Consider the following 11,202-nt stretch of genomic DNA (forward strand, 5'->3'; position numbering starts at 1 on the left):
ACAGTCCCACCCGCCCACCGGGCCGCCCACCTTTGCTGGTCCTGCTTCGGAGGAGGCAGACATGGGAGCATTTTCACTGCCCTGGGATTTGAAAGGAGTGAAGAGACCGGGGACTGGTCCAGCTCCCTAAGCTTCCCCCTACACCCCTCTGCCCATCGCCAAGCCTGTGTGTGTCTGGAAACACGGGACTGGGGGTCTGTAGATACGGCGTCTAGTATATGCCACTAACTTGCTGTGTGACCTTGGGTTACAAGATTCTCTTTTGGGATCTCCATTTCCTTTTTGTAAAATGGGGGTGAAGGTGGGATTAGGATCTCAAAGAATCTGCTGTCATATAATTACAAGGACTTGGGTGCATTTTCAATGGGCAGATGAGAGAGAGGGAGAGAGGGAGGGAGGGAGGGAGAGAGAGAGAGAGAGAGAGAGAGAGAGAGAGAGAGAGAGAGAGAGAGGTTGAGCTGATTCACTGCCAAGGTCACTTCCAGAATTCAGAGTTGTGATGCTCTGATCTGACAGCCAAAGATGAGAAACAAGCAAGAAAAAAAGAAGTCTATTTATGGCTGATATATTTATGGTTGGCAAACTCCTGGAAGAAGCTGTGTTGTTCCCAGCCCAGCCTCCCCAGATGTTTGGCCATCTCCACCCTCCATCTCAAAGAAAGAACACAATTCATTAAGGGTAGAGAGGAGAGGGTCCCAAGGGCAGTGAGAGGGACAGAAATCCCCCCCCCCCCGAAAAAGCAGCATCTCTCCCCCCGTCTGTGGCCATATGTTAAAGTCACCTTCCGAAGAGAAGTTCAAGGTCCCAGGACTCTGGCCTCACAGGCCCAAGGGAGCAGCCACCACACAAAGGAGCTCTTCCAGGCACCTCCTGGCACCCAGCACTCACAGGCACATTTCTGCCTAGGAAGCCGCTTCTTAGCGCTCTCATAGGTGATGATCTCTTACATTAAAAGAATACTATTGAGAGAAAAACTACAGGTGCTGTACATATGCTGAGACACTGCAAGGCATGATAGCTGCCACCCAACATCCTTCCGAAAATCACTTCCAGACGCCTCTTACTTTCTGTGTAGTTTTCAGTCGTTAAGAGGGAAAATGTTTGAACCGGGAGCACAGGGCCGTCTGGGAGCCTGCAGGACTGCTTGGTTTCCTGCAATCCTTATCCACAAGAATGGAAGCCATGGTTTTTAAAGAGTTAAGCTACATATATTTATTTTCTCACTTAAGTTATTTATGCAAAAGTTTTTCTTGTAGAGAATGACAATGTTAATATTGCTTTATGAAATAATAGTCTGTTCCTTCAGCACCCAGAGACACTGTCAATAAAGACAATGGATCATCCCCGAGAGGATGTGGTCTCATCTTGTTAACCGCTTACACAATGTCATTTCTTGTCAAGGTTCACACCCTTCTCCTGGTCACTGGGGCTCCAGGCTCGGAGGCACCTCTGACTGCTTTTCGGTGGCCCTTGCAGCAATTATGTCTTCCTTTGAAAAGTCATGCTTATCCCTTCCTTTCCAAACCCAGACCACATTCCCTCACCCAGAACGTTGTCATGACTCCAGCCTGGTCTCCCTTCAGCAGCCGGCCCTTGCCGCTGAAATCCCAAAATGCCGTTCACATCACTGGTCAGGAACCGTCAATCACTCCTCCTTGCTCAAGATCAAGGGCAGCCTTCTCAGTCTGACATCTTTGGTTCCCATCTCCCCCTCTGCCACACATCCTTACTGACTCCAAATGGTCATGCTGACCCCTGCTTCCTTGACTGGCTGTCCCCACCTAGCACCCCCAAAAGTTCCTACCCTTTCTTTGGGGTTCATGGTACTTCTCAACTCTTCCCTGAGACTTCCAGAAGTGTTCCAATCTCCCATGATCCCTCTCTCTCATGTCCCAGCCCCTTATAATTCACACCTCTACTTTGGTTCTGAATCCTACACCTTCCATTTGCCATTCACTGGTGGAGGACCCGTCTAGCCTGGCCGTACCCTGCTCAGTACAGTGATAGACATAAAGCCAAGGGCAATATAGGACCAGCTCCCAGGGAGTCCGGTCAAGCTTTCTGCCAAATGTGGATTGTATGCCTCCCTGGTAAAAATGTAAGATCCTGAACTCCACTCAAAATCTTACCTCCTGGTGATGCCTAACAGGGCTGGACACTAGCTGGGGCTCAGTAACTACTCTCAGGTGCCATAGGAGGGAGGGTCACCTGGAAAGTTACATTAAGTTCAGGCATCTGGGTGCTGCAGCTCATGCCTGTAATCCCAGCACTTTGGGAGACCAACAGAAGGATTGCTTGATCCTAGGAGTTTGAGACCAGCCCGGGCAACATAGCGAGACCTCAACTCTACAAAAAGTCAAAAAATTAGCCAGTGTGGTGGCACGCGTCTGTAGTCCCAGCTGCTCGAGAGACTGAAATGGGAGAATTGCCTGAGTCCAGGAGGTTGAGGCTGTGGTGAGCTGACCGTGCAACTGCATTTCAGCCTGAGCAACAGAGTGAGACCCCTGACCTCCCCCCCAAAAATTAATGATTTAAGTCCAGCCTATCTTGGAGGAGCCCACTCCCCCAAATAAGCTGCCTCATTCTGGTGGCTTCTCAGTTTAACTCCCTAAGTTCATTATCATCATCAATAAGCCTTTGACAAGTGTCAGTGGGTGTTGCTGACTCATCCCTCCCGGGTTAGGCTTTAAGGGGACTCCACAGGAACCTGCAGAGAATCCAGCACCGTGAGGAGTGTCCAGAGCCCAAAACTCGAGAGCAGGGAGGAAACAGAGACGCCGTCCAGCCCCGAGAGGCAATGTGGTCCAGCGAGTGGGGACACGGGCTCTGGGGCCAAGTTTCTGTTTGAACTTGAGGAGACGGAGGCAGCAAGGGGTTAAGTGTTTTGCCCACAGCCAGACCTGGGTTCAGCTTTAGGCCACAGCGTTCTGTGCAAAGTTCTGTAGGACCGAAGTCAGGAGCAATGTGCTCTGTGGAGGGGCCGAGGGATGATGGTTAGAGAGGGTTCCACAGAGATGGGTGCTGGTCAGAGATTTGCCAGGCACAGAAGGGGCTTCCAGGCAGAGGGCACAGCCCAAGCACAGGCTGCCAGGGCATGGCTGACAATGGGTGGAGGAGAAGCCACCATTCCTCAACATGCACCCACCCGGTCCTCACCATGTGCCGGCAGCCCGGGGGCACCTGGAATTCCAAGCAATGCCCAAAACTAGGGTCTGCATTCTGGGACCCGGAGACATGGGGCTGATCAGCCCAGGCTGTGATCCCATCATCACGAGGGGGAGAAAAAACTCGAAGCCTAAATTGTAGGTCGGGTTAGAGGTTATTTATGGAAAGTTATATTCTACCTACATGGGGTCTATGAGCCTGGCGCCGATCAGAAATGGAACAAACAACTTGCTTAGCTGGGAGGGGTGGCCTTTTGCTGTGGGGAGAACATGCTCTGGGGGTACACCCAGACTCAGAGCCTGTATTAGTAGTCTGAGAGCCAGCTAGACAGACAGACAGACAGAGGGACCAAAACAAATAGGTCCCTTTCTCTCTCTCTCTCTCTCTCCCCGCCCCCTGTGGGATTGTACCTATACTACAAATATACATCAGGCCTCCTTGACATGGGGGTGAAACAAAAGACACTCAAAGGGGTCCCAGGGCCCCAGGACTTGTGCAGGACCTGGAGCCAGGAGGGAGAGTGGCGTGCCTGCAAAAGCCACCTGCGTGTGAGCCAAGCTCAGAGTCACAGTAATGCCCACACCCGCCCCTCCCACCTGCCCCTGACATAAACCTGCCCCTGTCCGTGCTCCAGCTCCCTGACCATTGAGCATGGTCCTTCCTGCCACACCCCGCCCCAATCTTGGGTTTCGCCCTCTGTCCTCTTTCACCCCGAGGGCGGGCAGGGGAATATTCCTCTTCGTTGATGCCCGGTTTGCCCAGGACGGTGCCCCTTGACACCTATCGGCCCATAGCTCCCACTTTTACTCAGAAATGTCCCAATGTAGGCAATACATGATAGGGTCCCCATGCTACTCAGGGACGCGTCTTCCCATAGAACACCTGGGGGGCCCAGTCGTCCATTTCCCTCTGCCCCTCCCCCGCCTCAACTATGAGACCCAGGAAAGCAGGGACACTTGTCTTCCGCTGCTCACCAGGTTGCCCCTAGAACCTGACATACAGCAGGTGCCGAACACGCGCTACAGTTGCACATGTGTTCCATTTGTCCAGGATTCCCTCTCGGGAGATGGGCTGGGAAGTCTGCATGATGGTGAGATGGGGCTGTTTGTCCAGATCATTCGGTAATAGGCCTTTGAGGATAACACGGCTCCTGCTCTAAAGCACTAGCATCTTGCTGGGGAATTCAGTGGCGGGGGAGCCTATGACCGCCTGCCACCAGCATGGAGAGACCCAAGGGGTGGGGGGCTTCAGGGGAGCAGAGCACTCGTGGGGTTCCAGAAAGCGAGAATTGAGCTTGTGAGGTGGCTAGGATGTGGAGGGGATGGGAGAGAGGAGCAGGAGGAGGAAAGTGGGGGGAGCAGCCAGGTGAGGAGGGGCGGGGTGATGCTGCATGGCCAGCTCGTGGCAGGCCCTCTCTCTCCACGACGAACACGCAAGGATGCCAAAGTCAGAAAGGGGCGCAGAGTGGGCCAGGGGGTGGAGTTAGACGCTGTCTATCACGGCAGGAGAGACCAGGCTACGAGAGACCAGGCTACGAATGACGAGGAGAGAAGTCCCGACGGCGGCGTCCCCTCCTGCGAGACAGGTGAGGAGCAGGGTCATGGGTGCTGAGGGGTGCCTGAATGACGCTCTGCTTTGGAGACCGAGCCCTGAGAATGCATGACCGTGGGTGGGTGTGAGAGACTCAACCCTTCATTCCTCAGCATGAACCGACTCCTGGCTTACCACTGCTCCGCCACCTGATGCCCACTTTTCCCACAATCCTCCGGAGTGCCTGAGCTTGGATCCTGTCCACCAAGAAGGCCAGAGCTGGCAGTGGGCAGCTGCAGGTGGGCGAGTAGGTACCCATGGGGGAGGAGGGAAGGGAGGTGGACAGAGAGGAGCCCAGAGTACATGCCTTCCTAGCCTGACAATCTCTCAGGATTAGTCCTGCAGCAGGTCTAAGGTAGAGGCCGGGGAGATAGGGCAGGCCAGGAAAGGATGGGGCTGGAGGAGAGAGAAGGCGATCATTCATTCATTCTTCATTCATTTGTTCCACCTACTGACAGGGAACCAGCGGCAAGCCAGGCACTGCCCAGCTCTGGGCATGAGGTTGTGATCCTGGAGTCTGGGATGGTAGATGCATAGCCAATAAATGTTTAGCCTAATGCCCAGGGCTGAAAAGTTCTCTAAATAAATATAAAGCAGGTGAGCAGATCAGGAGCCCTGGAAATGGCCAGGCAAGCCTTGGAGTGGCATTTGAGTCAAGGCCTAAACGTAGCGAAGGGTGAGGGGCAGCAAGTGTAAAGCCCTGAAGGTGTAGGGGGTGGTGCAGGGACACCACTAATTGCTTTGGGTGCCTGTCAGGCGTCTCCGTGCCAAGGCTGCTAACCCCTGATCTGTAAGCCAACATAGTAATTATGGGGAGGTGTGTGTGTGTGTGTGTGTGTGTGTGAGAGAGAGAGAGAGAGAGAGAGAGAGAGTGTGTATGTGTCTGTATGTTGTCTTGGCTTTGTATGTTCAAGACCAAGTGGCCTTAGAGAGCACATTTACATACTATTAATCATGTAGAGATGTGCACCTTTATTCTTAAAACTTTCACTAGGCTTGCTCTAGCAAGGCTACTAGCATCGGAAAGGCATATCACGACAGGAATACCAGCACCCTAGAATTCCTTCTAGGACACGCGTATGATATACACTTCATATGTAATTGCAGAAAAGCCTACAGTCTTTCTTCACTGGATGCCTGCAAAATCCAGGCTGTTCACTACAGCCTCTACTTCCTGGGTTCAGATAATCCTTGCCTCAGCAGAAGGCTGGGACTACACGTGCATGCCATCACATCCAGCTAACAAAACAATTTTTTTTTGTAGAGACAGGTCTCACTATGTTACCCAAACTGTCTCCAACTCCTGGGCGCTCAAGTAATCCTCCCACCTTGGTCTCCCAAAGTGCTGGGATTATAGATGTGAGCCACTTGCTTGGATTCCAAAAAAAAAGTTAAATACAGGAAATTTAATATTTTAGCATTTTTGCTCCATATACTTTTTCTTCTTTATATGAAACCAGTGGAATATTGTAGATAAAGTTCTCTTGTATTCCTCTCCTTCCTCATACCATTCCCCCACCTTCCAGGGGCCACATGCCACGTGTTTATGCTTTTGTATATATATCATTTATAATCAATATGCACACGTGTGTTTTTAAATTTTACGCGCATTTTATCACACTGTGCATGTTCTGAAACATCTCTTTTTAACTCAAAATTGTGCTTTTACTATCTAACCATAGCCGGGTTCAGTGACTCAGCCTGTAATCCCAGCACTTTGGGAGGCCAAGGCAAGTGGATTGCCTGAGCCCACAGGTTTTATACCAGCCCAGGCAACTTGGCAAGACCTCGTCTCTACAATAAATTAAAAATTAGCCGGGCACCATAGTGCGGGTCTATAGTTCTAGCGATTTGGAAGACTGAGATGAAAGGATCACTGGAGCCCAGCAATTTGACTCTGGGGTGGCCATGAGCCTGTGAGCCACTGCCTGGGTGACAAGTGAGACATCAAAAAAAAAAAGATCTAGCCATGTTGGATCATCTTGAACTCTTGACCAGCCTTATGTTTCATGACTTTACCACTGTTTGCTTATCCATCTTTCTCCTGATAGACAATTAGATCGTTTCCAATGTTTTCCCCATCATAAGCAATGATATAAGGAAGGTGCCCACATTAGTCTCCGGATGTGACATACGTTAGTTTCCTCAGGACAGAGAAGAGTGAGTGTCCCATTGTAAGGCCAGGGATAGTGGCTCATGCCTGTAATCCCAGCATTCTGTGAGGCCAAGGTGGGAGGACGGCTTAAGCCCAGGAGTTCGAGATCAGCCTGAGCAACTTGGGAAGACTTCATCTCTACAAATAAAAAGTAAAAAAGATTAGCCGGCCATGGTGGCACGCACCTGTAGCCCCAGCTACTCAGGAGGCTGAGGTGGAAGGATTGCCTGAGCCCAGGAGGTCGAGGCTGCAGTGAGCCGAGATTGTGCCACATCCCATTAAACTCCAGCCTGGGCCGCAGAGTGAGAACTTGGCTCAAAAAAAAAAAAAGTCTAATAGTGTCACTTCCCTGCTCAAGTTCCTCCATGGTTCTCAATGACCTAAAAGATCACCTCTACACTGTGGCTCACAAGAATACACTCTGGCATCTGCCTACCTGGCCAGCCACACATTCAACCATTGACTTTCTTCTCGTTTTATTCCCGGCAATATTGTTCTTTTACTTTTCAACTGGTCCAGATGGTCTCCAGCCTTTACGCTTTTGCATGTGCTCTTCAGTCTACGTGGGATCCCCCTCCTCCCGCTCCTCTGACCTGGAAAATCCTCTTCATCTTCAAGTCTCCTTGAACTTGGCCTCCTCCACAAAGGCAGACCACATGCCACATCCAGGCTGCTCATGGGGGCTGAACTTGGCCATCTCCCCTTCGGTAACCTCAGTGATTTTGCATGGCACTTGGCCAGAGTCAGGAATTCATGAGTATTTGTGGAATTAAGAGATGTTGGCCAGTGGGGCGTGATTTGACCTGCCGGAAAGAAAGGCCCAGCTTCCCTCCAGCCCAGCAGCAGGTAAGGATTGGGGACAACCTTCCAAGGCATCTCTTTCGATCAAGTACGTTCGTAGTTTTGCAATGGTTGGGGGAGCGGGCCCCCTCCCAAGAACCCAAGCCCATGGTGCTTGTTTATCTGGGACTTTATCAAGTACCCAAATTACAGATATCTTTTTCGCTTGGCCAACAATTTGGAATTGCGGCGTTCGGTTATTTCTATGTCTGAAGAAAGCAGCTCAGCTCCGACTAAAGAAATAAATGATATCATTTTTCATTCAGGCAACCAGATTCCTTGGTACAAAATGCTCCCTGGGGAGAAACTCCGGGACAGGGTGGCTCCTCTGAGGCTATTTACATCTGCCAGCTTCTCTAATCTCTGGCCTTCCTTCCTCGGTCTGTTTCCTTCCCTTGCACAGAGGCCGCGGAGCCTGGTACTGGGGGCCAGGGAAGCTGGCAGCCTCACGTAGGCGCTGGGGATGGGGGAGGGCTTTGGCCCAGTGGCGTTGGGTTTTTTTCTTAGAAACCAGCCTCAATTTAAGATAATGACTCTCCTTGTTTGCCAGTGATCGCTATTTGTAGGGACTTATTTTTCCCTGGTCAATGTGGCCGAGAGAAGTTGAGGCTAAAAGGGACATTTTCTAAAAATGTTGCCAGACGGTTTGCAGCAACTGAACCAAGGAACATCTAGGTCACCTGTTCCAGAAAGCCTGAAGCCCCCCTTCTTAAATGAGAACCGAGGACGGATACAGACTCCCCAACCTTTTGCGGCAACACTGTCCGGACAGACGGACGACTCTTTAAAATGTCCTCGAAGTCTGGCTTAACCGGTGCCCTGAGGGCTCCTGTAGTCTAGCCACCGATTCCTGCACTGTCGGCCCCTCCCCCTCTCCAGCTGGCTCCCACCCCTTCTCACCCTGCCTCTCTGCCGGTTCCTCGAAAGCACCACTCGGAGGTGCTGGTCATGACGATGTTGTTCCCTCCGCCCGGGACACTGTTTCTGCCTCCTCTGCCATCCAAGCTCAACCTAAATGTCACCTCCTCAGAGACCTTGCCTGGTCACCCCCTCTCAAACAGGACCCCTCTGCTCTCTTTCCCAACACTTGTCACAACGTGCCACTTTACATTTGTGTCATGTCGTGTCTGCATCTGCTGCCCAGCTCTGTTAGGCAGGGATCAAGCTGGCTTGTTCCCAAAGAATGAGACCACGGAGGCCAGCACACAGCAGATGCTTAGTAAATGTTGGCCTCACAAGGGAAACAGCAAGAGGCAGGCTTCCCGGGCACAAGTCACTCTGCTACCTGTTAACACAACCGGGTATCATTTAGATGCCGGACCACAAACACAGCTTTAGTCCCAGGCAGCCCTCCTCCTGGAAAGGGGGAAAGAGACACTCCCCTCCTGTCCCAGGTCTGGAAAAACATGTCGAGTTTTTCGGTGGCTTGCTCTGGGCCGCTTTGTGCACAAGAGACTTCCTCCCCTCAAGTACCGGTGTGTCTCCTTTTCCGGTGGGCATCCCTAATCAGAGGCTGGGTGTTACTGACAGCACAGTTCATGGGATCCCTTTCACTTTTCCCTAGTCCTTTCTTGTGTCTGGGGACACAAAGGTGCGCACTGCCGAGTCAGGGCAGGGCCCCACTCCCAGGGCCCGGCTTCCGCCTGGCTCACCAGCCAGACCCTCAGAATCAACCAATGACTGTCCTTTGCACCCCTGTTTCCTGCGTGCCTCCAGGCATGGTTTCTGGCTTCTGTCCTCCTGCCTGAAGGAATTCATCCCTTCTCCCCAGTGCCACCTCCTGGCTTTGCCACTCTTTCCTGGGTCCCGGCCTCTGGTATTTTCCTGGCCTCCAGCCTCACCTTCTCTGAGCTGGTCTGTAGGGGCAGAATCCGACCCTGCCTCTCATCCGTGTGCTGTGGCCTCAGATGGGAGAGCACTCACTTCAGGCAAGCCCCCAGGCGGCACCTGACCAGAAATTCTCCACCCTTCTGCCCCTTCTGCTTCCAGGTATCTGTCTGGGCACCACAGGACCCCCAGTCCCACACTCTCTGCCACCTCTGGCCTTCGGGCAGCAGGCCCTCACCTGAATGCGTTTCTAGTCTCCCCTGCTACTCCTGCCTTGGCTCACATCACCTCCTCCTGGAAGCCCTCCAGGCCTCCTGGGCCTGGTGAGGGCTCTCCCCTGCATTCTCATGGCGGATTGTAGTTCCCCTCATATTGCCCTTGGCAGAGTGCCCACACATTGCCAGTTTCCTGTCTGTTTCTTCTCTTGGACTGCGCGCTTCCTGAGGGTAGGGGCCAGCTCTCGTGCCCAGGGTTGTAGAGAAGACCCTGCTTACAAATCCTGTGACTTGAAAGTACAGGAGCAGCCACTTGGCCTCAGGATTCCAGCCTGGAGGCTCTGATCCCCCAGGAAGGGAATTGATGTGGCCTCGAGGGCCATGGGAAAGGAGCCCAGCTTCCTGTTGTGGGACTTTCTTATCTCCAAGCAGCCGTGCCTGACTTTCAGAAACACAAGCCAAGGGACAGACCTCCAGGACTCCTAGAGAAGACCTGATGCCAAAGAAGCCCCTCCACAGAAGGACTGGACCCACCGATGCCTCCCCCGGGCAGTTGACCTGGATAAGGGCACAGGCCTCCAAACATTAGAGTGTGAGAAGGGACTGGTCCTTCTCCAGCTCTGAATATTGGAGGATCTGCCCCCTGGGGAGCCATGGAGAGGCTCTGAGTGGGTGTGCACATGTGTGGGCACGTGTGTGCATGTGTGTCGATCAGGGTGCGGTCATGGAAGCTGTGGATATGGGAATGAGGGATTTATTATGGGCATCTGTCCTTGCCCAGGTATGGGAGGAGTTAGGGAAGCGACGACCTGAGAGGGGAGCAGGACAATCATAGGAATGGTCGTCACTGATCAGCCTCACCAGGGAGAGCTTGCAGAAAATCCAGAAGCTAAGCCGGGCTGGCTGCCCTCGTGGGGAGCCATAGCTCTGCAAGGCCAGCGGGTGGGAAGACGGGCTGGACGGGAGTCAGAAGCTTGAGGACCAGCTGGGATTGGCCGGCGCCTCAGCCCCGATCCCGCCATGGTATCTGACTGCAACAGCTGGCTGAGAGTTGTGGTGCCGCTTCTCTTCCATTTTCCAAGTCGCATGCAAGCTCTTCTTCTGACCAAGTCTTCCCCAGACCTGTCCAGAGCAGAGGATTCCGGGAAGTGCTATTCCCAGATTAGCCAAGTGGACGTAATGCGGCCAGCCCGAGGACCTTGTTGGCCTGCTCTCTTCCACCCCTGCCTGTGCCCTGGCCCCAAACCATCTCCAGCCCCCTCATTGTGCCTCTGCTCGTGCAACACCCCTGCTTTGGGACGCCTCTGCTCCCCTCTAGCTGGTCAGCTCCACTCAACCATCACCACCTGGCTCCAAAGACTCTTCCCCAGGAAGTCTTTGCTCTCTGGCAATTCCACCCCCCTCTGCGCT

General features: G+C 52.8%; 1 protein-coding gene across 1 annotated transcript in view; it reads left to right on the forward strand.

Annotated features, from left to right (window-relative positions):
- Nucleotides 1-1,495, forward strand: part of SOST (sclerostin) — a 4,914-nt gene extending 3,419 nt beyond the window's left edge. Inside the window, exon 3 of the mRNA XM_021712656.1 lies at nucleotides 1,477-1,495. Coding sequence (XP_021568331.1) covers nucleotides 1,477-1,495 — 19 coding nt within the window. The remainder of the gene's footprint in view (nucleotides 1-1,476) is intronic.
- The last annotated feature ends 9,707 nt before the right edge of the window (nucleotides 1,496-11,202 follow it).

Source organism: Carlito syrichta, unplaced genomic scaffold (assembly GCF_000164805.1).
Source record: "Carlito syrichta isolate Samal-C Ts95f unplaced genomic scaffold, Tarsius_syrichta-2.0.1 Scaffold90621, whole genome shotgun sequence".
Lineage (NCBI taxonomy): Eukaryota > Metazoa > Chordata > Mammalia > Primates > Tarsiidae > Carlito > Carlito syrichta.